This window comes from Gadus macrocephalus, chromosome 15 (genome assembly GCF_031168955.1).
Source record: "Gadus macrocephalus chromosome 15, ASM3116895v1".
NCBI lineage: Eukaryota > Metazoa > Chordata > Actinopteri > Gadiformes > Gadidae > Gadus > Gadus macrocephalus.
In genome coordinates, this window is record NC_082396.1 from 4220148 (window position 1) to 4245449 (window position 25302).

The window sequence follows — 25302 nt, forward strand, 5'->3', positions numbered from 1 at the left end:
GTCGGTCAGGGGGCGGGGCCAGGATGTACAGGCGGCGGAACAAAGCCATAAACACACAAGCGCACACACATGGACCAAGGGATGCCATTAATTACCCTGACGGATGGAGAAATATTTAGCGGGAATTCGGATTGCTCGTTTATTCTCGATGGGTTTTCTTTTCATGAACACCAATAATAATAATAATAATAATAATAATAATAATGCAAAAAAAATAAATAATTAAATTAATTGTTAAATATTGCTTTCGTTCAACGGTCTGACTTTCATCCGAACAATAGTGCGTGCTAAAATAGTGCAACACATTTTAATGCCACCAATTTCTATCAAGAACAGATGTATTATATATTCTATGAAGCCAATTTGATGTTCTATGAAAGAATCGAATTTATACCGATAAAGACTTCTAGGCTACTTCAAGAAGATCAAATAGCCTAGTCCATTAATATAGCAACTAGTAAAATTCCACAGGCCTATTTGGCCAACACCATCTCAAAGGCCTACAGAACAGCGTGACAAGAAATACAGTGACAATTTTATTAGACCTTAAGGCCTAAATATTTCTAATAACATATTCTATGGTCCTAATAACCTATGGTCGTTTATTTTTAATTATAGGTAGGCCTACTTCCAATAAGGGTGTAGGTTATTTCATTGACGCAACCAACGCAGAACCGAATATGTCACTTAGATTAGAGGCGACAGATTGCAACGGGCTAAATTAATTATCGTTATCTCCATTCTCTTCATACTGTCATGCGCAGCAGAAGGTATGGCTCCCTACTAGTTGTTTTGGGAAAACAGAAAACTAATCCCTCCCCTCTTCCGCGATACAGTCGCGGAATGGTTTGATGATCCCTCCCGATTACTGCGACGCTAATATGGCGAGCTGGGGATTTGTCGGCCAGTTGAAGAAGTATCAGGGAAAAAAGGATTTTGCCCAACCTAATCCACCATCACATTATACACCCTGCGGGGGGACTTTATGATTAAGCGAGAATACAGGAGATTCCATTACAAGATTTGGTGAATGATCCTAATCACATGTTGCCATCCTGGAGGTAGACCAGAATGAAACCCGGGGTAAAAACCCAGGGGCCAGGGCTAACCCATGTGGGGGGTTGTAAGGGGTCTGCGAGTGAACGTGTTGAACTAAAAGATAGCTTCTTAATCCACGGCTAGCCTGAACCATAGTAGCGAGGGGAGGTCAAGAAAGATCGTAGCAGAGACTCTGGGTGAAGTGTGAGTCGGTTCTCTCTCTCTTTCTCATTAGCATAATGAAAGTGTGTCATGCGCTGGGAACACCGTTGATGGTGGGCGGAGGAGGGGGGAAGGGATGCTTCTTCCTGGAGGTTGTCATGACAACCGCATCCTCAGAGGCTGTGCGCTAATGCCGGCGCGACGCAGGGGGGGGGGAACCGGGGCTCCGTGGGTTACTGGGTCACTACAGTGTCACGTTGCTTACCAATGCAGAAATAACCGAGTTGTTCTTTCGACATATGATTGGAAAAATAATGAGATTGAGGTAGAGAAAGCAATGAGTTTCACGTCTCACGGGTAGGTGCTGGGGGGAGGTGAGCTTTATTGATGTACACACATACAACAGTGCTCGCTAACAAAACGTTGTTCCTCTGTGGCTGAGGATAAACTCCCTCTGTCTTTCCGGAATCTTGCATTTGTTTATAAACTGCGATGCGAGGCACTGTCACCTGAAGGAAAGTTGTAGAAGATGGAATATAACACTATCCCACTCTATCCTCTTTTAATAGTTTTATCTTTCAATGATGTACTCAACAACAACTCTTTCACATACGTTTCTATGCGTAAGTATTGGTCAAAACATGATGTGAATTTTTTCATCAAGTATGTACATGGACAAAAGCTTTTTCGTGAAACAAAAACGATGCCAGAAAAAGGATATCAACATTAAGGAAACTTCCCTGCACGGCAAAATGTATAAAATGCTCAAGAAAACAAGCATATAAATAATAATAAGTGTTAAAATGACTCTAATCTTATGTCATGATGAATGCATTGGTCAGAAAGTGTTATATCATGATTGCAGGCGTGGATATATATCTCCTAATTCAGTGACTTAAGGAAGAACTCACAGTAAAGTTAAGGATTTTAAAGGGAAACGATTGGCAAAAACAAAACAAAAAAAACATTCTATAATACAAAGTCCACCATGTCTGCAGCACACATAGTGGAGCTGTGGGTCAGTTCCCAGGACAGCGGCGTACGCAGTGGAGCTGCGGTCCTCAGGTCAGTCCTCAACCTCCTCCAACGCGGTCCTTTAACTCAGGCAGGTCGTGAAGCACTTCATCACAGCGTCTCTGTGCCGAGAACCCAAAGGGGGGCAAAAGAGTTAATGATGAAGATATACCCCGGCTTGAAATGGCGGTTTCAAGACGCACGTCACCATGCACACGTTGGGCAGTGAGGCGTACGTAACCCACGGCGACACATCCAGCACTCGCTCCCCATGTTATTGGCCGGCTTTGGGCGGGGCACGTTATGAATTACTAAGTGTGTTTTGACTGAGCTGGCGGGGGGGCCTAGACGCCGCATGCTTAGAAAGCAGTGGTGGCTTCCTAGGCTGGCCAGGTACTGCCTGTTGAAGGGAGGGGAGGAGAGAGGGGGGGGGGGGGGGGGGGATGCACGGCGGTCGCCACGGCAACCAAGGGAAAAACCTCCTGGCCTACCCGGCACCAGCTCCACACCGCCGGCGGCATGTTGCTATGCAGACTCTATCTCTTTTTTTTTTTTCTTTTTAATGGCTGCTGCCCTCAAATGCTGTGTGGAGGAGGGCGGGAACGACGTCAAGGTTAAGAGGGAGGAGAGGTGTGGGGGAGGTGGTGGGAGTGACAGGGGGGAAAGGGGGGGGGGGGGGACACAGCCCTGCCTCAGACATGGAGCGAAAGAGAGGGAGAGGGTGGGCTGGATAAGACCTCTCGTCTGCCTGCACCCTCCCTCCCCCAAACCTCCGCTCTGCTGCGATTGGTCTACCTCGCTCATTCATACCGTAGGCAGGCACACACACACACACACACACACACACACACACACACACACACACACACACACACACACACACACACACACACACACACACACACACACACACACACACACACACACACACACACACGTTCAGACTGACACACACGCTGACACGCGCGCTGACACACAAACACACACGTTCAGACTGATACACACACACACACACACACGTTTGCTTTCAGACCCAAATCGGACGCCTCGTTGTTCCTCCTCCGAATTAGCGGCGTGAATAAAGAACGACTCTGCGTGGGTTTCCTGTGCTGATTAAACACAGGATGCCCCCCCATCCCCCCCATCCCCCCCATGCCTCCTACGGGGTACCCAGAGCAGAGAGGGGGAGACCGGGGCCCGGCCGGCCCACAGAGCGGCTCCACCGAGCGGACAGCCAGGTAGCGGTCACTAACGGATCACCTGTGAGGGGCCCGGGGGGGGGGGGGGCCTGATGACCAGATAGCCGGTAGTCAGGGTGACCGGGGTCAGATAAACACCCCCGGAAATTACTAACTTCCGTCTTTAAACACGCTTGATAATCCGATCCTAAACAAAATGAAAAAATGGATTAAAGTAAAGAGGATTAGGACGGAGGAGGGGGTGTCAGCGGGGGGGGGGTCATTTGTTGATGGAAGACCAAAACAACACATGATGAAAAAATGACCATACGTCACCGACGGGGTTTCGGAGGCAAAGGAAATATCTAAATGGCACGTATTCACGGCGAAACGTCGGGTTCTGTTTTGGGCACGACATTGGCCACGATCGACGGAACGCCTTTGTTGTCTGGCCCGTGCCGTCGTCAGGTTTGGGGGGGGGGGGGGGGGGGGGGGGGGTTAAGGGGCCAGCGGTGTTTAGCCGTGGGGGGTCTAAGCTGTCAGGATGGATTATGAAGTCGCCTCAGTGCTCAATGCACTTTTCCTTGGAGAAGGTGGGGTGGTGGGGGGGGGGGGTTACCCTGGGGCCATCGGAACAAACCAATGAGAGACAGGGAGAGCGTCCACAGCTGGAAAACAACATCACAAGCCCCCCCCCCCCTCTCCATTGGGCTCTTAGCTCTGGGGGCGTGGTGCTGCGGCATATGGCTTTGTGGTAATAAAAAAAAAAAACGGAGCAATCAATGACATGAACCCAGTGACATTCTGGGAGGGGGATTCTGAACAACAACAAGATCTCCCGTTTGGGTTGTATCCTATGATAGGTAGTAGACATCATAGCACCATAACCCCCCCACACCCCAAGCCCGGATACTTAGCATAGTATTTATTTTCCGTAAAAATACTTATTGTCCTATCACCATCACTGGTCGGTCCCTCAACGGGGCGGTCCAGTTTGTGTGACTTGGTGGTCCATTGTGTTCCTTGGTTGTCCATTTCTTGTCCGAGGGAGCAGTGGCTTCTGTGAGGCCACTGTTCCCTCTCGGACACGGTCCCACATCGAGCACACGCCGCGTGGGACAACAAGCCCCCCCGTTTGTGTACCACAGAGAGGAGGCGGGATTAGCGCCATACGGCGGAGACAAACAGCAGTTTCGAGGTAAATCAAAACATGTTGTTATGCGCGGTGGTAGCGGCATCGTCACCGCGCCGAACATGGTAAGCAAGTAAACAAGGATGGGTGATAATAAGTAGTAGTGTGTGTGTGTGTGTGTGTGTGTGTGTGTGTGTGTGTGTGTGTGTGTGTGTGTGTGTGTGTGTGTGTGTGTGTGTGTGTGTGTGTGTGTGTGTGTGTGTGTGTGTGTGAGAGAGCTTAGCCACGCAGCAGAACGTGTGGACTAATGCTGTGGGAAGATTAAAACGACCTTTGCCTTTGATGACATCACACTCACGCGCGCACACATACACACACTTTCTGATAGTTTCCTTACCTGGCAAAGGGAATGTACGAGATGCCATACCTGAAGAGAAAAAGAGATCGATAATGAGAAGTCAAGGAAATAGATTGGCTGCTTTGTAAAAAAAAAAATATAGACAGAATTCAACCAGTCAATATAACGCATATGATAGCGAGCTTTAAATGTATACCCCAAACACAATAACCACATTGGTGTCGAGTTGATTCCCTTTCAATGAAAGGTTGTGGTATATAATATAAATAAAAATTTAAATTATAAATGTAGGTTATATTTCATCATCATAATTCAAGGTATCTAGAAGATCATTCGAGCAACTTTAAACCTTCCTGGACCGGGCCATGACACAGACATCTCCTAGCATCCAATCCAACCAACGCACAGACCAGGGCAAAACCAGCCAAACTCAGCTGCAACACTAAATAACTGTCTTACAGTAAATGCCCAACCATCACAGGGCAACAGGAGGAACTGGGTACAGAATCCGAACATTTTAAAAAATGTGAGGAATTCATGGCGGATGCCGAATGATAAGCCTGAGGGGTCTTTCTGGGAAATGATTCTAATCTCATCTGCTCTCGGCCGGCCAGGACGGACCCTCCAAGCTTCACGCCGCTCTGACTGACAAGCAGCTGAAGACCGACGGAAAGGGCATTCTTGCTCTTGACCTTCTGTCCCAGGCCAGCTGATTGTCCATCGAAGGAGTGATGCACCAATGACATCCCATCAGGATTTGTTGGAATGGGTCTCAATCAGGAAATGACCCGTCAAGGTAGAAAAGTAATATTCCCATGTCATGTGGTCTTAGCGTTGTGTATGGCCTACTGTTGTTCCTACTCATCCATCACATGACCGGCTGAGTTTGGCAGGGGGGGAGGGGGGGGTTAGGCTCCAGTCCCACGGACACAAACCAAACACAATTCCTGGGTGAGTCCTGTGCAAATATACCCGGGTTTAAAAAAGGAACACACAAGAAGGGCTGACCCGCGAACAAAAGACGACCGAAAGGACGTTTTGGTCTCGGTGTGGTCGACCTTAACCCCCCCCCCCCCCGCGGGGTCAAACCTCAGGTGGGGCTTCCTGCCGATAAGTGAGTCACACTCGTGTTGCACGCCCTCATGTGATTCACCTGTGACCTGGGCCCCCACCGTGGATTACAAAAGGGCATTCTTCTCCGTGTCCTGGGTTCACCTCAAGGCCAATCTGCCAGGAAGCCTAAAGTCACAACTGACCGGCCCCTCTGATTGGACAGGATAAGCATGCCTGCTACGGCTGATCAGTCAGCCAAATCAAAAGGCAAGACGCAAACCTCTGCGAATTGCTCATATAAAACAATGAATCGTGTACTGCATACGTGTAAATAAATCACACATTTAAAACAAATGTACATTTTTCTTTTTGATGATGTTTTGACTTTTACCTGCGCCTCAAATCACACATCCAATAGCTAGCCCCCCTGAACAGTTGTCGGCTAAGTGCTGCAGGATTTGGCTCAGCAGCACGCGCCCAGGGCAGTAAATCAGCTTAGGTGGCCGTCAGCTGGCTCACGTCAACCCCTATTGACATGGAGCTCAGCCACGGAGGCAGCTGGCCCGCAGCCCTAAGCCCACTCGTGTGAGAATATGCCTCTATTAGAATAGGTGTGAGCGATTACAACCGTTTGGCCAACGGTTTTATGGTGGCAGAGAGAGGTCACTGGACCAAGCTTACCATGTCATCGCCAAAAACTGCAAGATACAGAAGATGATGGCCAGCAGATTTTTTTTCCACTATACGAAAGAGAGATTGAATAGTTAGACGAGAAGTTATTCGACATGGCTTTGTGATATGGGGTAGTACAACGGGTAGATGTTTGGTGTACTTACCCAAAACGCCGCACATAGTGTTAAGACAAGGCAGAGCTAGGGAAGGGAAAAGTGTCAAGGGTTAGTTCACATCGTAAAATAACGATAACGATCCTGTAGTGCTTTCTATGTAACCAGATTGATTTTGTGAGATGCACACAGGTGCTCGTCTCTGCAAACAAACGTAATAGCATTTGGTTTATGGCCCTCAAAGTGCCTAAACAAGTAAAAATCAAACTATAAAAGTGTTTTGCATGAATAAAATATTTGAAAAAATATGTCGAAAAGATTGTGGTAATATGCAAGTAGAATAATCGCTTCGCTTGCGGTGTGTACACACCTCTGACGAACCTTCCCAGGGTATTAGGAGACTAATATTTGCCTTGTCGGATTTTAACTTATTGGGTTATTACATTTTTCTTGTCGGCCAAAGTACCATACATGCTGATCCACTCTGCAGTTAAGCCTTGCATTCCAAAATGTCTCTGTCCTGGTCTCTGCTTCACTGGTCAACAGGCATCCTCCCTCATCCTTATGGTTACCGCTAATCTCTTAACCACCGCAATTCAGTAGAATATTCCACCCCTGCACCCCCCCCACCACTCAAAGAATGGCACGCCTCTGAAGTATTCTCACGCACACAGTGGAATCCATTGTCTGGTATCCAAGTGTCCATTATTTGCGCCGTTGTGGATGCAAAGTTGAGTAGGGGCGGAACGCTGGGTTTCCATGACAACACAAGTGTGCAAATGGCCATGTGAGTGACATGAGGGCCCTGGAATGCAGTCTGCCCCAGATGTACGTGGACGCCACGGCGACCGTGTGGACCGGTAACCTAGCGGTGGATCGGTATCCTAGCGATGCACTTCAGATCGGTGAGGACGTTTCCCCACGCTTCTAACGCATCTCTGATATGATTTCCTCTGCATTCTTTTAACGGGGATGATGATCCATTATAAGCCGGTCTGTCCGCTCATTCATACCCCGTTAGTCAGCAGCAGACTACTCTATTGTTAAGGAGTGTTGATGAGAGGTTAATGCCCGCAGCTGATTAACATCCAGCTCAATGTCTTCACTCCCGGCAAGCTGGTTTCTTACTAATGTTGGCAAGTCATTCAGCCGCCATTTTAAATATTGAGGAAGAAGCCAGCCAGCACGTATTGGGAAGTCAACAGAGAGTGTATAGCACCAGCTCACTTGTTTTAGAAACAGCCAATGTTTTGGGTCAATACGTTTACCAACTGCAGGTTGCAACTGCAGAAGGCCTCAGGCTTGTGGGGTCTGGCGTTTATAATAGCATGCAAGAATAGATAACAGAATTTGCTGTAAACTGAGCGGCACTGATAAGACAAAATGAGGCCACACCCATGTATAGTTGAGTGCAGGTTATTATTCAAAGCTTAAAGTACAGTTCAACTCGAAGCTTAAATGAATGAACGAATAAGAAAATGTAATTACCAGCATGACAATGGTGGCAATCAGTCTTGTTGGTTCAAACATACGTTTGAGTTGTTTGAATGGTCCCATTAGAAAACAGGTGCTTTGGGCAAAAACACATGAGGGAAAAGGTGTTTAAATTCACATCGAATAACGAATTGCTGCATTGGTGTGGGTTTCTCCACAAACAAAACTGCCTTTACAATTAGTGCAATACCGGCCTTCCTTCAAACATCCCCACAAAACCTGGTTAACAACACACACACATACACAGTCCTAACAATATGAAAAGGCTAACAAATGTTTAATTCTTTAATTCCGCGCACGACGGTGACACATTCTAGGGCGCTTGACGTAACCCTCAGCTGCCCCCCCCCCCCCCCCCCCCCCCTCCCTGCTGCTCCGGTCGCTCAGACCGCTGGTGGGCCCCTGACGACGTCATCTCACACACACACACACACACACACACACACACACACACACACACACACACACACACACACACACACACACACACACACACACACACACACACACACACACACACACACACACACACACACACACACACAATGTCCTTTCACACGGACAGCGTCGGGCCCTAGCGAGCGAGCGAGCGGGGGCGAGCTCGCTGCCGATGAGTAGGCAGCGAGTGAGGGGGCTGTGTGAGTGAGTGGCGTCACTGCTGCAACAAGTGCACCCTGACAGCCTGGAGCGCCCGCCCCCCCCCCCCCCCCCCCGCCCCCCTCGGTTGCTCGGCACCCAGTGGGTGGGACGCAGCAATGCCATCCACCACCAGGATGCTGTTGCTCCTGCCGGAACCGCCGCTGCCACCCAAGACAAAGACTAATTTAAGACCCCCGACGTCAGCGCTGACATCACACCCAGCGCTTTATCACCGCAGCACCCACTGTGGTGAGGCTCGAGTAAGGCTAGTTGTTAATTATGCATTTGTGTGTGATATATATACACACACACACACGAATGGGACACAGCAAGATGTATACATAGATAGATATTATTTATGTAAACAAATGAATGAATAGTTAAGCTAGCTTCACATGCTCCTTGACTAAATGTATCTGGGGAAGCCTTTTAATGGGGCCATCGCCTCATTTGTGATCTGATCTCCCCAACAAGTAGTTATAGGAAGGAACCACTGACCAGACTCGCACTTTGTATAACTTGCAAAAAAAAACATTGTCTCAAACTCTTCAACAAAAACCTTAAGACTAGAACGTGGTGTTTCAAGTTGAATGTGGTTTTCAAAAGATGACCTTGAATAAACATTGAAAACAGAACATTGGTAAGACTGCATTTGAACTTCAACTGAATAAAATACGACCAGATGGTTACTGAAGGATTTGACAGACGATGTCAGTTGGAGAACGGATCTGACAACAAACACAGAACCAAACAACGTGAACCGTAACCCTGGGCTCTGAAAACAGAGGATGACTCACTTTGCTTCTCTCATCTCTACACATATTGACACAGGACACCTCAAAACAAAAAGATCGCCCCCAACCCCAAGAGTTGGAATCAATACCTTTGCAAAGCCGTTTTCTCGTGATAAAACTAGTATCTCTTCAATGGCAATTTTAAGCAATGAGATCAAACTCATGAGGTTATGGGGCCAGCATAGTGTTACTTCAAAGTGCTACCATGTGAAGAGGCTTTATTCCCTTAAGGGCCTCTGTAGTTAATTATATTTTAATCTACATTGATCCAGCTTATCCATCCATTGTTCTATATGCATAAATAAATCTTTTTTTTTTTTTGTAGCAGTAGTATAGAATGGCTAAATCCCCATAAATCATCGATAACATTAGTCAATGGCAAATTCCATGTGATGTACACATAAAATAATGCATCGAAACCCAATGGTGACCAGAATCACATGCGCTAAAGATTGCATTACTGCGAGTCCAGTCACGGGACTGGAGCAAAAGGGTCATCGTGGCAGCTTACCTGGAAAGTGCAGCGACGTTTCCTATTGTGTAGAAGACAGCAAACAGTTTAATCCCACCTGGGAGGAACAGCAATGCTGCGCCCTGGCAGGGCAAAAATACAAAAACAACAGCTTTTGGTCGGCTTCCTAGTAACCCATTAACAGAGGTAGGCTGGTGCATAACATGATAGCTCCTTGTCATTTTGACTAAATTAAGTAGTTACACTTAGGGCATTTAACAGACGTTTTTATCCAAAGCGAGTTAAAACCATTCATACACACAGCGATGGCGGAGTCAACTACGCAAGGCCTGCTCGTCCGTAGCCTTGCTCAGGGACACCTCGACACTCTAGGAGGAGCTGGGGATCGAACTGGCAACCTTCCGGTTACAAGTCAACGAGCTCTACCTCCTGATTACATGTTTTGGCGGTTATCGTTTTGTTTCCCATACATAGGGCCCCCCCTAGTGTGAGAGGAGTGAGATGTCCGATGGTAAGACGATGGGTAATTGCTACTAACACATTTACTCAAGGGAAACTAAACGTACAGCTATCAAAACATTCACTCAGTCAGGTAAAAAGCAGCTCAGTCCAAAAGCACAAATATTACTGAAAAAGGTCCTCAAGATATGGCCTGGGGGGTTGTTACCTTCCTCAGAACCGTATTGGAATAAAAAAAGACAATAAATTTGATATTGGATTAGAAAACCCTTTCGTTAGCAATTATGTTAGCACAACTGAAAACTGTTGAATAAAAGTAATCAGGAAAATGTCTGGGCAACCCCAAACTTTTGAACGGTAGTATACATTTTAGTACAAACTGCTGTTGAGAAACAGGAAATTATAGCGCAGAAATGTTTTGAAATGGGCGACCCATGTTCCCATGTTCAAGATAGATATCAGGTACAACTTGGTGGTAGAATTTCCATATTTCACGTAAATTCACTGTTCTTACAAGCCGCTGTTGAATAAAACCTCTGCTGAATGACTAACCAGGAATATTCAAACAGAAAATGTACAAATCAAAAGGACAACGAAACGTGTTATTGTCTCAAACTAAAAAAATACATTTGAAAAAATATTATGAATAGTGCAACTCTTTGCAAAACTGTCAATTTAAAGTGTTTTTTTTTTTTTTTGCGTTTTTTTGCAAACGTTATCCAGGAGGAATGTGACAACAACAATAAAAAGCTATACATTCCGTAAGGAATAATCACAGAGAGGCCGGGCAATAAACAGTTTGATATGCCCGGCTCGTGGACGGCTTACCGCCCGAGACTTCGTCTCGGGCGGTAAGCTTCCGCGAGCCGGGCATAAGCTTGTGCCAGGATATAACAGGTGCTTTCCAATACAAAAATAACTACTTTCTATTAAAAAACAGAACTACTACCCACAGGAAACGTGCTGTCGATGCGGTTGCGACATCAGAGGGGGAACCGGGCGGACACACACACCATTACAAAAGACGTTGACATGCAAAACATCCCCATCAACTCAAGACAGATCCTCCCAGTTCCTCACCAGTATGGAGCAGAGGACGCCGGCGGCGAAACAGATGACAAACCATTTCACCCTGGTGCTGTAGTTGAGCGTGGAGCCATCCAATATCTGCAGAACAACAATCAGAGGATGTTACGGGGGCAAGACGTGCAAGCCCACCAGGACCTGAGCCTTCCGTAAATAGAGGGAAGTGTGGAGCCTGTGTTTATCATGTTTATAGTGGAAAATACCCCCCCTTCCTCCCACCACCCACAACCAGCGCCCCTGCATAGTTCACAACACACACACTAGTGTCTGTCTATATATGAAGTTCTGTTTCGTTAACCACGTGTGCTATAACACCGTTGGACATAAGAGACAGTTGATAGGAACACAGGCTTCAGGCAAGAAACAACAACACTGACACAATGCGACACATGCATGCTTCTCCAGTTTCGGGTTTCTTAGGAGTCAATTAACAAAAAAAAGATCAGAAACACGGAACCATTATTTCCAAATCTTACCTCATTTGATCCTGCTCCCAGTGAAAGCGTGCAAAAGGTATCAACACACACATTTAATGCATCACTGTTAGGTCAATCAATGTTACTGTTACTGTTATGGTGTTACTGTTATCTCATCTAAAACAACTACAGTGCGTGAATATGAAGAGGAAGCACGTGACAGCTTTGATCAGGAGTCATTGCAGATGTATGCAATGGACCATATTGAGAACGAGCTTCGTACGAAAGTTAACCTTACGTTTCAAACCAAAAAAAACGACTGTTAACATATTAATCATTGTCTATATTAACAGTAACCGTCACTACACTGACATAAGATTACCTGCGTGAGCCCCGACTCCTCGTTGTCTTCGTGTCCGCTGAGCACACGACGCAGCTTGTCCATGGTCGAGACAGAGCTGGACAATGTTGTTGTTGTGTTTACCGCTGATCTCTATGTTCTTGTCACCTAAAACGCTTCGTTTTGTTCTAATTAACTTTGAGTAAAGTGTGTATCAGGCTCACTACAGACTGGTTTCCGGGCTGGTCCGGGCGGAAGTTTCTCGCTGACGTCAGTAGAAAGCAGACGGGACGTCCCCGGGACGCGCTCTGTGGGCACCGCCGCGTTACGGGGCGTATTTCCACCCCGAGCGTGCCTCAGTAGGAGGGGTTTCTGTATAGACTAATTTCATAGGTCGCAGCAAGTGTCCCTCAAATCTTTTGGGGCGGGTCGATGTTTACACTAACGCACGCCATTGGCGTTGTCAAAAACTGGGATTGGCTGCCGGAAGAAGAGCGTTATATCAACGTTATATTAGTCCACGCCTTGTATAATATGGCTATTTTATAATGCATCCATAATGCGTGCACACGAGGAGGAGATAATTTAAATGAACCTCGCTTTTTTGTTTTAAAAGCATATCATGGTACTAAATTAGGATGAACAAGCAGCCTATGCCTAGTAAAGTTTAGGTAAACGATTTTGATTCTTAAATAATCCTCACTTAATTTTCCAGGGGCTGGAAATGCAAACATGTGAGGAGGAGAATCGCCGACGCGACCGACCACCGTCATCCTATTAACAGAATCCTGATTCCTTTCCAACCGTAGGCAGTCATATGACCTTCCCACGAGATGCTCCACTCGGTCACATGGTTTTACTGTTCTCTCACAGAACTTCATGATCAAGTATCGGATTATGTTAATGACCGACACTTTTGCATGTATTTGAACCATGCACTTTAATAACCATTTGCATATTTTTGGAGTCTGTTAATCGAGTGCATGACAGTGGAATTATACCAAGAGCAATGCCATGACATATGTCTTGACATATGTCAAGACATCTGAGTTAGCAAGAGTAAGCTCATATAATGGTTAATGGAGTGAGTTACAAGTTGAGCATCTCATGGAGATCAATTAGAATTTCTCATTACGAGTACATGATGGTTGTAAGCTGGCTGCCACAAGGTGAAGTTTGCCTCCCAAAGAGGCGTCGTTGACACAGGCTGGGTTATTTGGTAAGGGCGCCATCTAGTGGTTATACAGTTAAGTGTCATGTTTGGTGAGGACAAAAAAAGGTAAGGAAAACGACGTCCGAGTTTGTCACACGCTACAGTACAGAGACATGCATTCAATTATAATTCGATGTGAATTTTGGTAGGAAATTCATCAGCGGATTCCAAAATCTTGGAAAATGAGTGCGCAGCTGTTTGACTTAATCACGTCCTACATGTAGTCGTCATAAGCATCTCTCCAGTGCTTTTAGAGCCCAACACAGATAAATAAATGCTTACCAAGACTTATCAACACCCAACTGCTGTCCCGTCGTCGGCGAAGATGTGAATGAAAGCGCACCATTAACTTCATGATCAAGTGGGATTATATTATTTTATCTCTTTAAATAGCTCTGGTGAGTTGAACCCTGACGGAAGAAGTTGAAAGGCATCATATATCTATCACATATCGAGAACAAAACCTTCCATAAACATCCGTACTAAAACAAGATAAGATGCAGTCATAGATATAGAAATCGCACCGTTGCAACCTTGCTTTTCAAAGGCTTAATTTACTTCTAAATGATGATGACAGCTGTCAAGATATTTTTTATTGCAGATAAATCTTGAGGCTAGAGGATAGACAGTGAAATACACTCATTCTCCGCAGGGATAGGGTAAGGGTATTGGCATTGTTGTTCTCCAACTAGACAATCTGTCTGGGGCGTTTCCACCTTCTATTTTCAACAGGAACAAAGTCAACATAGCGAGAATATTGTAACATCAAAATAATCAAACTAAAACACCCTTGAATGAACACGTACGGGCACATGCGCGCACGCACATAAACACACACACACGTGCGCATGCACACCGTGGATAACTTGTATCTCATGCATCTCAGGAAACATCATATCTGGAAACAGTAAGAAACTTGAGACAGCAGCCGTTTGTCTTTTGTTAGACACGGAGTCTGAATTATTTTTTAATTGAATATTCATTTCTGTTTTTCTTTAGTTTATGAATAATACATATTTTAAATAAACCGTGCTTGATGATCAATTGTGAGCTTTTACACACGTTTTTTTATTTATTTAACATTTCCAAATGTTTGATCGAAACATTAACAACGAAAAGTGTGATTATTCAACCATTTGCATAATTATAGTACTTTTCAGGATACACACACACACACTCGCACAAACACACACACACACACACACACACACACACACACACACACACACACACACACACACACACACACACACACACACACACACACACACACAGTTGACACCTTAAGAGAAATGGGTGGAGACATGCAGTGTTGTTTTTAAATCGTGCCTCTTCCATCAGCTTGTGATACAAACTGTCGACAAAAAATGATTCCAGAGGTGTAGGAAGGAATACAGGATTACAGTTGTAAATCGATTCAAATATACTGCAAAAAAAATGGCTGGGATTGCCTCCAAACTACAACACGATCGAGAAAGATCCCAAGGCATTGGCGGGTACACACGGGCGGTGAACTATTACAACCAGGACTTTGAGGCACTGAAGAGAGACTGCTTGGAACGCAGGAGGCTGTTTGAGGATGAGTCATTCGAGGCTGTGACATCTTCCTTAGGTTTTAAAGATCTTGGACCAAATTCATATAAAGTCCGTGGTGTCAAATGGCAGAGACCGAAGGTTGGTAGATTAATATGTCATACAAATGATCTTTCTGAATATGTTAAACTTCCTTCTCTTATGTGATGATATGCACAATGATGACCGGGTTTAAGGTTTTTCTAGATATTGGATGGATTTCGAGCAGGACAAATTGATTATGATAAAATTATGTTAAACCCAGCCTGTTCTCCAACCTATACAAAATAATAGGCGGTTTGTCAATGTGACCCAAAACGCATTCACTAGTGCAGCATCGCTATCACTCAAACCACAAGCGTAGAAGCAAATAATCATCAATCTGTGGCCCAATGTAAGACTGGCAGAATCATTAATGTTTGTGATGTCAATAGTAATGGTTCTCAAGTTGTCCTAAAAAATGTCATTGATTGATTGACCAATTGTTTGTTTAATCACTTATGCCAGGATATATGCAGAAATCCGAAATTTATACTGGAAGATGCTACGAGAACTGACATTTGTCAGGGAGCACTTGGTAAGACACAAACACACACACACACACACACACACACACACACACACACACACACACACACACACACACACACACACACACACACACACACACACATGTAATAAACCCTATACCAAAACACATGTCATAACCTAACTGGGTTTAGGATCGGTATACCTTGCAAATACTGTTATAATACATTAGGTGTTTGGTGCTTTTCAGAATATTTAGCATTAAAAAAATATATACCTACATCTCTAATGGTGTCACAAAATAGAAGGCATATCACATGTTTGAAACATAACGCATACAAATAATCTTATGTCATTAAAACAAGTTGTCCTAATGTGTTGTTGCATGATTCGTGCATGCATGGCATTAGACTGAACAAGTGAGGAGTACTGACTGCGACATATATCTCATAGCGCTTCCTCTACCACTTGCAAATAGAATGAGCCATGGCAAAACAAGTCGACCTCGTCCTATAAACCGGTGCTGTGGTAACGTCTCATCGTTGAAAAAAACGTTTCACGCCCTTGAACATACCTATATGCTGAGTCCCCTGTCACCTCATAACCGAGGCAGTTACGAGGCTGTCTTACACGATTCCCCGGTTCACCTTTCAGTCTGCACCCCGGACAGGTGGAGCAGCAATGTATGTTTAGAAAGAAGCTAATTCCTTTGGCTTTCCTGGCTTAAGGACAATGGACATGTGAGACAAAAACGAGACTATAAAGACAAAAATGTAAATTCAACAGGTCCAACCGTTGTGTAGGCCTATGCGTTAAATGTTACATCCCCTGGCCTCATTTGTACATTTACATTCAGGGCGTTTAGCAGACGCCTTTATCCAAAGCAACTTGCAATAAGTACATCTGTCAAAAGAAAGAGAAACAACAAAATATCGCTGTAGGTAAGGATGTTCATCAAACCAAGTGCCAACCACTAACAATTGTTGAGTTAACCCATTCCCTGTATACAACAAAGATCACTAGGATAAGACGATACACAATGCTAAGTACTATTTTTAAGTGACAGGACGTACAACATACAATAAGTGCGTCCATTAAGTGCCATTTTTAACCAAACTTGTTACCTGTTTGTGTCCAGGCGACTGCTGGCTCCTAGCAGCCATCGCGTCTTTGACCCTCAACAAGCAGGTTCTGTCTCACGTCGTCCCTCCCAACCAGAGCTTCGAGCACAACTACGCTGGCATCTTCCACTTCCAGGTTCACGGTCGACACTCACACATGCACACTCTTGGCTATTTGTGTTTTTTAAGCAGAGGTGGTACAAAAGAGAAATATTTTCTCTACGGTATTGACCTGGTTTACTCTTTTCAAATCATTCCCAGCTTTGACCAGCTGGTCTGCCAGGACGTTTTGCCACTGAATTGCAAAAATGTGATCTGATTTATTGACTTAGAAAATGCGGTGTAAGAATAATGCAAAAAAATTGGACTGAACATTTTCTTGAAAAGTGTTGCAATTCCCAGTAAATTCCCCCAATTCTGACAAGATCTAATTTTGTGGTACTGTTGGCGTTGGGAGCGAGGCACGGCTCATCGTGTGCCCTCTGCCCTGCATGCGTCCTCAGTTCTGGCAGTTTGGGAAGTGGGTGGACGTGGTGGTGGACGACCGCCTGCCGACCAAGGACGGCGAGCTGCTGTTTGTCCACTCTGCTGACAGCTCAGAGTTCTGGAGTGCCCTGCTGGAGAAGGCCTACGCTAAGTACTAGGCTTATACTAATTATTATAATATGAATACAAATACTATTAGCTAGATCCTATATAGTATAGGACGTATAGAAGTATGGAGAGCCGTTGCTAAATATGGAAGGCCTAAACAAGGTATTGAAGGCCTATACTAAGCATAGAAGGTCTACGCCAAGTATTGAAGGCCTAAGATAAGTAAAGTAGGCCTTTGCTAAGTATTTAAGGTCTGTGCTTAGTATTGAAGGCCTGCTCTAAGTATAGGAGGCATGGGCTAAGTATTGAAGGCCTGAGATAGGTATCGGAGGTCGGTGCGGAGTATAGAAGACCTTTTCCAAGTATGGTTGCACACAGTATGGCTGGAAGGTCTGCCATGAGCTAAAGATATCTTCTAGTGTCGCCCTGGTAAATGTGTTAGTGTGTTAGACGACAACTAAGGTCTGTATTCCTCTGTAGGCTCAATGGCTGCTACGAGGCGTTGTCAGGTGGCAGTACGATTGAAGGCTTTGAGGACTTCACCGGGGGAATCGCTGAGAAACACGATCTGCTGAAGGCCGGACCCCCCCTTTTCAAGATCATCAGAAAGGCCCTGGACAGAGGCTCTCTCCTGGGCTGCAGCATCAACGTGTGTGGGGATATCTCAGATTAACTCCTCTGTCAGCAGAACACCTCATTCTAAATCATTGTGGTATTAACAGCTTGATCCCCTCTCTGCTTTAGATCACCAGTGCGGCCGATTCCGAAGCGGTCACGTCTCGTAAGCTGGTCAAAGGCCACGCCTACTCGGTGACTGGAGCAGAGCAGGTGAGGTGCGCCCACAGTTTCCGTGCAGAGATGCAGTGAGTCATATTGCTCCCACAGAGGAAGACGGTCCTGGGGAAAAACCCAGCAGGGGAGATGTGACGATTGTGTGTTTTGTTGACAAAATCGTGTATCAAATCCTCCCTCAACAGATTTTTGTTTTGTCCCCTTGATATCCCGCTGTGATTGGTATCCGGTCGCACCCGGTAAATAAAGCCAGATATTCGTGACTGACGCGGTGTCTCTCGTGTGGCCACCAGGTGGCGTACAGAGGAGATCAGGTTCAGCTGATCCGCGTGAGGAACCCATGGGGGGAGGTGGAGTGGACCGGGAGGTGGAGTGACAAGTGAGTACTCAGATGGTCATGTGACCCGGTTGGCTCTGGTTTTCTTGTATTGACATGTTTCACCAAACCGAGCGCAGTCTGTGGACACTGGACAGCCGTGTTGGGTTTTGACAGGGACCGACCTCAATCTCTTAACTGTAATCATGTGTAGTGACCACATACACAAACGTGGCCTGTAGGCTTGGTTTCTGATCAATACAGACATACAGTATGTATGTGTATGTCCTGGCCACCCGTGGCTGTTTGGTGGACCTCCTTACAGAACCTCATGCCATGATTGTATTCAGTTACATTTCCATACTGACAGCATGACTTTCTGTCAGGCCAAGTAGAACCAGCCCAGTATTCAACTTGAATTCAAACATATGACATGAGATGTAAGTGGAGTAAGCTACTATTGGTAAATTAATATTTCATCCCCATGGTTGAAGCGCGACAGCAGGAATGTTCTTTCGGCAGTAGATGCAAATGTGAACAGCACCGTTGGTAGTGAAAAGACATCCAGTCGTTTGCATTGAATTACCTATTGATCTGCATACCGTACTCTGCAGTTCTATGGAGTGGCGCTATGTGGGGGACGCGGATCGAGACAGACTGAAGAAGAGCTCTGAAGACGGAGAGTTTTGGTAACGTTTCTGCCTAAAGGCTCACTTTTATTTGCATTCTTTGTCCATGTTAAGCAAGTCCATAAACCAAATAAAAAATGTCTTTCTTTGCATTGTTACAATTCCTTTGCTGTGCCAACAGGTTGAATAAAACCTTTCCTATCACTCTATTGAAGTTACATTAATGCAGGGCAGGCACTAGCCAAAGCCTTTCTTCAAGGAATCTGAAACATAGCTGGCCGTTAGAAGCAGCTAGGACGCAGATATTGGTGCAACCGACCGGCCTTACCCCCAGCTATATAACTATGGAATGTATGGCTGTTTTGAGCCGCTAAACAACTGTTTAACTACTCAAACACTCAGTAAGTAATTATGTCATGGCGTACTTTTTTTGTCCTCAGGATGTCCTTTTCGGATTTCCTGTGTCAGTATTCCATGCTGGAGATCTGCAACCTCACACCCGACGCGCTCACAGACACGGGGGTGAAGAAGTGGGCCCTGTCTGAGTTCGAGGAGGGCTGGAGGCGGGGCTCCACGGCGGGGGGCTGCAGGAACTTCACGGGTACGGTCCCTCATAACGACATCGCAACTAGGCTTTAACCCAATTCGCAGTGGCTATTCGTACGTCGACCGTAAGAATAGCAATTACGCCTCGTTTCCACATACGTACATTCTCGTATGCGATCCAACCGTCTCCGACCGAAAGTCCATTCATTCCTATGTGATTCTCCGTAATGTCCGTTTTTCCTCCGAGACTCCTCCCCTCCGTAAAATTTCTGTCCGGTATGTCCGTAATATACGTTCAAAAAATTTAACTTTCGCCGTCGTTTTACGGAGATACCGTATGAAAGTTTTTATGTTTTTCACAAAACTTGTAGGCTAAGTACCTTGCAGGCCAAACTCCTCAGCGATCTCTTTCCAAGCCTGTTGGTTTTGTTTTTATCTCTGTATATGTCGATCCTCATGTTCCAAAGTACCGGTCTCCTATCCGCTTATCCGGGGTCGGGTCGCGGGGGGAGCAGCTCATGCAGGGGGCCCCAGACTTCCCTTTCCCGGGCCACATTGACCAACTCTGACGGGGGGATCCCGAGGCGTTCCCAGGCCAGTGTTGAGATATAATCTCTCCAACTAGTCCTGGGTCTTCCCCGAGGTCTCCTCCCCACTGGACGTGCCTGAAACACCTCCCAAGGAAGGCGCCCAGTGGGCATCCTTACCAGATACCCGAACCACCTCAGCTGACTCCTTTCTAAGTAAAGGAGCAGCGGCTCTAATCCGAGTTAGGGAGACGCCAGCCACCCTTCTGAGAAAACTCATCTCGGCCGCTTGTACCTGCGATCTCGTCCTTTCGGTCATCACCCAGCCCTCATGACCATAGGTGAGGATAGGAACGAAGATCGACCGGTAGATCGAGAGCTTTGCCTTGCGGCTCAGCTCTCTTTTCGTCACAACGGTGCGGTAAAGCGAACGCAATACCGCCCCCGCTGCTCCGATTCTCCGGCCAATCTCACGCTCCATAGTACCCTCACTCGCGAACAAGACCCCGAGGTACTTGAACTCCTTCATTTGGGCACTCATTTCCTACCCGGAGTAAGCAATCCGCTGATTTCTCCTAACATCTTTTGTCCGTAAATAAATTCATGCCCGTACGTAAAACACTTGCGACTCCTTCCGTAAATTTACGGAAGCACGGACACGAAAAACATACGTATGTGGAAACGAGGCGTTAGGGTATTCGTACGGCGCGCCGTAAAAATACTGCATTAGTCTATTTTCACGGCAGGTTATGGTTAGGGTAAGGGTTAGGGTTAGGGTTAGGGTTAGGGTTATTACTAATATAATAAATTACTATAATTACGGTCGGCCCGGTTAGGGTTAGGGTTAGCGCCGAGCAGACTGATAGGTCAAGTGCGGTCACGTGACAAGCTCGGTCGCCGTACGAATAGCCACTGCCTTAACAATTGGGGCTCAAACAATTGAACATGAATTAACCCTGCAACATTAGCATAGTCTTGGACTGCTTTCTCAAGATTAAGGATGGCATATGCTCTGCAACCCACTCAAAAAATACGGATTTTTAAGGGTCACGGCGCAGCCGAAGGGTTGTTGGTTTGAAACCTGAGGGCCACGGTCTATCTGTAGGGGAAGGTTAACTCCTAAAACCCCTTACCTAATCCTTAATGACACCAGTCTTTGCGGAAGTGTCTGCTAAACGACTAAATAGGCAATAGTACTGTGACCAAACACCTAAATAACGCTGGTTTAACCGGGGGTGGTGCCAGACTCTTTCTGGAAGAACCCCCAGTTCGTCATAAAGCTGGAGGAGGTGGATGACGACCCGGGTGAGGGGGCGAAGGGGTGCACGGTCATCGTCGGTCTGATGCAGAAGTACAAGCGGCGCATGAGGAAAATGGGAGACGACCTGGAGTTCATGGGCTTCGCCATTTACGAGGTACGGCACGCGGTTTAGGTCAGGAGTACAGTGCTAGGAGCACCCCTTTCTGTTATTCAATGAAAACGACAACCAATACATCTGGGGTTTTTTTGCTTCTTTTTTTTCAGATGCCTAAAGAGGTATGTTTGAAAAAGGCGGTCGTTTTTGATGAGGCTTGTTTTTACAAATTATAAGATTTATGTATTGTAGGTGAAGATTAAAGGGGACATATACCAACAGGTATGAGTGGGATTAGCCTTACAAGCCGTTTCGAAAATCTGCCCCATGTGACATCACTAGTGGGCGTGTCCACCTAGATCTGTGCTGGATAGATGAGCAACGTTTACTTCAGTCCACTGGGTAGGCTGGTGGACTGATCTATCCAGCACAGATCTAGGTGGACACGCCCACTAGTGATGTCACATGGGGCAGATTTTCGAAACGGCTTGTAAAGCTAATCCCACTCACACCTGGTGGTATAATATGTCCCCTTTAAACCGGGATGGTTGAACGCATGACAAGTTAAACTTGGGGTGCTTGCTTTAGTTTTCTGGGAGCAGGCAAGTGCACATGAAGAAGAGGTTCTTCCAGACCAAGTGTTCTCAGGCTCGCTCCGAGACCTTCACCAACATGCGAGAAGTTTGCAATCGCTTCTGCCTTCCCCCCGGGGAGTACCTGATCATCCCGTCCACCTACGAACCCAACCACAACGCAGACTTCTACCTGCGCGTTTTCACAGAGAAGCAAGCCGATTTCGAGTAAGTATTTTCTTCATACGGAACCGAAAAGATACCATTGAACTTTTCAAAAAGGATTATATAACCATGTGACTTTTGTCCCTTTTTTCCAGAGAGATCGATGACCCGATTAAATGCGACATCGAAAAGGTGCCACCTCAGCTCATTCATGATGTCTTATAAACTGCCAAACACACCAAATCAATCAATCAAAACTCAAAAGCTGTACTTTTCCATTGACTCCTCTGCAGATTGAGGTGGATGAAGATGATATAGATGACAGGTTTAAGAGTCTGTTTGGAAAACTCTCTGGAAAGGTATGCTATTCTTGCATCAATTTAAATATAAAAAGAATAGTTGTATTAACCACAGCATCTTTTGGTAAAATATGTAGAAGGCAGCCTTTAGATTCGATGCTGTTATTATGTTGGATAAAAATGATATGATTTCTGTACACGCCTTAGGATTCGGAAATGTCCATGTTTGAACTGCAAAAGGTTCTCAACAAAGTGGTGATGAAGAGTAAGCAAGGTTTTTTTTCTCTTTGGGACGTCCTTGCTCAATGTTAAAACAACACATAATTAATTACATTTTTGGCCTTTTCTATCCACAGGGGCTGATATCAAGACCTCTGGGTTTAGCTTAACTACATGTCGCAACATGATCACTCTACTGGATGTATCCTTTCTAGCTTAAATAACCCTTGCAGTTCTTCAATAAGTGCTTTTAAAGGGTGATTACATAGTCGAAGTACAAAAAAACATACAACAAAGCATCACCATCTGAGTCAGTTACATCACGTGTTCCTTGACCCCATTATCAATAGAAAGACGGAACCAGAAAACTTGGCCTTCTGGAGTTTAAGATCCTGTGGACTAAGATTGAGAAACTACTGGTGGGGCTTGTTTGTATTACTGTAAATAATAAATGCTATTACAGCAAAGCACATTACATCCCCTGAATGTTCTGTCTCTAATGGTGGACGACGCAATGTGGCCTCTTGGACAGATTTTGTACAAGGGGAAAGACGCAGACGGAAACGGCTTCATGAGCACGACTGAAATGCGCTTGGCTGTCGAGGAGGCTGGTGAGAATTTGTGAACGTCTTTTGCTTAAGCGTGGAAGATCCAGATACGGGATGATCACATCCTGTTGGGGTTTCCAACTTCCAATGCCATTTTTTGCTTGCATTTTTCCTAAACTGTAGGATGTAATTTGCTTGAATATATATTTTGTGGGTAGGGTTTTCCCTCAGCAGCCCCCTGCATCAAATCATCGTGGCTCGCTACAGCGAGCCAGACCTCACCATTGACTTTGACAACTTTGTCTGCTGTGTGATTCGTCTGGAGATTCTCTTCTGTGAGTTGGTCTGTTTGATTACAACCGTTGTCTCATTATGCTGCTAGCTAGCTATGTCTCATTATGCTGCTAGCTAGCTATGTCTCATTATGCTGCTAGCATCTAGTGCTGTGGCATTTTCTTTCAGATATTGCGTCTAGGACAGATGAGACTTCTAAATGCAAAAAAGCCCACAATAGTTGTAGACAATTTACCTTCTTTAATGTATGCGTACACTAGTCTCCTCTCTAGCAGAGTGAGCCCAGAATACAGTTGAACAGAGCTATTTAAACAGATTCACCCCCTCCCCACAATCATCATACAATTGTCAATGATCAAATCAGGGACATGTTTACCAAAGGCCAGAGTCACTTGTGTTCTCATCAAACAGGGGAAAGCATAAGGGGATCCCTGCCCCCTTGTGACCGGTTCACCTAAGGCACAAAGGTTGACCCCGGATAACACTAGGAGGAACAGATAGTATGGCTAGATATCAGAAGAAATAGAAAACAAATCCAAAATGATACAAGCTTAAAACCACACACAGATTTTCCATCACTCTAGCTATGTCTCATTATGTGTCCAGACATCCAGTCCACGGCTATCACAATGCAAAGAAACACACAGAGACCCTAACATTCCCTCTCGCTTTGCCACAGTAACCTTCAAGGCCCTGGACAAAGACCGCGATGGCAGGATAGAGCTGAAGCCTCTGGAGGTAAGCAGCCCCCGCGGGAGGCGACGTCACCGCAAATGTGGGGGGCAGACGGTGTGATGACCAACACTGTGACTTACCGTGCCATCTTTACCATTTTTCACAGTGGCTGCAGTTGTCCATGGTTTTGTAGTCGAGCCATGGCAGTCCCCCCAGTGATGACCGCAGTCCGAATGAATCCCGCATTGAACGTCTTCAAATACACCATTGAAATCATCATATCATGCACATCATATGTATCATACATCAAACATAGCATACATGTACATCATACATCATCACATCATATGTGTGTATCTCTTTTTCTCGCCTCTCGCATGAATCACTTGATAATTATATGATTGGGTCCATGAGTGTTTTTCATTGTGTCAATAAAGGTTGCACCCATCTCAGTGGGGGAGGTCTTGTGTGTACACGCAGAGCCCAAAGTACCCTACCAGTGATTCATAATCACATGTCTTTTTCTCACTAGAAACTTGAATAGCTTCTAGTCTTGAGGTGGGGAAAGCCAACATAGGCCTGTGTTCTCCCAACACAGACCTTGAATACTTTCATAAATACGACTTGATAGATACCACGCAGCAGGAAAGTCCTTAACAATGAACTCAACTGCCTCGGAGGGTGAAGAAATGCCTCTTCATGAATCTGATTTATGAAGGCGTTTTCCACTCCGCTTAGCATGATTTAAGTGGTTGAGGCCTAGTAGCAATGCTGAGGAATTATCCTTGGTTCCTACTCAACATACAATCCCATCTGCTGGTGTAACTGTCCATATGCAGCACCCTATAACTGGTTTGGGAGTCAAGACGGCTTATTAGGCTTTGACACTTCACTAATTACCCTTTTCCATTTCCTAT

General features: G+C 45.6%; 2 protein-coding genes across 3 annotated transcripts; one reads left to right on the plus strand and one right to left on the minus strand.

Moving 5' to 3' along the window:
• Positions 1 to 1562: 1562 nt before the first annotated feature.
• sft2d1 (SFT2 domain containing 1) lies at positions 1563 to 12743 on the minus strand. The gene is made up of 8 exons (XM_060072906.1): positions 12463 to 12743; positions 11659 to 11745; positions 10159 to 10241; positions 8209 to 8290; positions 6772 to 6807; positions 6617 to 6675; positions 4922 to 4951; positions 1563 to 2336 (listed from the first exon to the last, which is right to left on the minus strand). The coding sequence occupies exons 1-8, from the start codon at positions 12523 to 12525 to the stop codon at positions 2297 to 2299; spliced, it is 480 nt and encodes a 159-aa protein (XP_059928889.1). The 5' UTR covers positions 12526 to 12743; the 3' UTR covers positions 1563 to 2296.
• A 2081-nt stretch (positions 12744 to 14824) lies between these two features.
• Positions 14825 to 24837, plus strand: LOC132473033 (calpain-2 catalytic subunit-like). 2 transcript variants are annotated; one of them, XM_060072959.1, is made up of 21 exons: positions 14825 to 15307; positions 15713 to 15782; positions 16872 to 16990; positions 17358 to 17491; positions 17929 to 18097; positions 18193 to 18276; positions 18534 to 18619; positions 19171 to 19245; positions 19626 to 19786; positions 21504 to 21673; positions 21784 to 21795; positions 22202 to 22413; positions 22506 to 22542; positions 22644 to 22709; positions 22857 to 22914; positions 23006 to 23070; positions 23219 to 23287; positions 23401 to 23479; positions 23635 to 23751; positions 24390 to 24448; positions 24552 to 24837. In XM_060072959.1, the coding sequence occupies exons 1-21, from the start codon at positions 15071 to 15073 to the stop codon at positions 24576 to 24578; spliced, it is 2106 nt and encodes a 701-aa protein (XP_059928942.1). In that variant the 5' UTR covers positions 14825 to 15070; the 3' UTR covers positions 24579 to 24837. The 2 variants fall into 2 exon arrangements, with proteins under 2 accessions (XP_059928942.1, XP_059928941.1); XM_060072958.1 differs by lacking the exon at positions 21784 to 21795 and having other exon boundaries at positions 14827 to 15307; positions 21504 to 21685.
• The last annotated feature ends 465 nt before the right edge of the window (positions 24838 to 25302 follow it).

Excerpts from the sequence above, each read along its gene's own strand:
- sft2d1 (XM_060072906.1), bottom strand. The coding sequence starts at position 12,525 with ATGGACAAGCTGCGTCGTGTGCTCAGCGGACACGAAGACAACGAGGAG. Across the intron at positions 10,242-11,658 it reads GCGTCCTCTGCTCCATACTG|GGCGCAGCATTGCTGTTCCT; the intron begins GTGAGGAACTGG and ends TTGCCCTGCCAG. Across the intron at positions 6,808-8,208 it reads TTGCCACCATTGTCATGCTG|CTCTGCCTTGTCTTAACACT; the intron begins GTAATTACATTT and ends TCCCTTCCCTAG.
- LOC132473033 (XM_060072959.1), top strand. The coding sequence starts at position 15,071 with ATGGCTGGGATTGCCTCCAAACTACAACACGATCGAGAAAGATCCCAA. Across the intron at positions 15,783-16,871 it reads CATTTGTCAGGGAGCACTTG|GCGACTGCTGGCTCCTAGCA; the intron begins GTAAGACACAAA and ends GTTTGTGTCCAG. Across the intron at positions 17,492-17,928 it reads CTGGAGAAGGCCTACGCTAA|GCTCAATGGCTGCTACGAGG; the intron begins GTACTAGGCTTA and ends ATTCCTCTGTAG.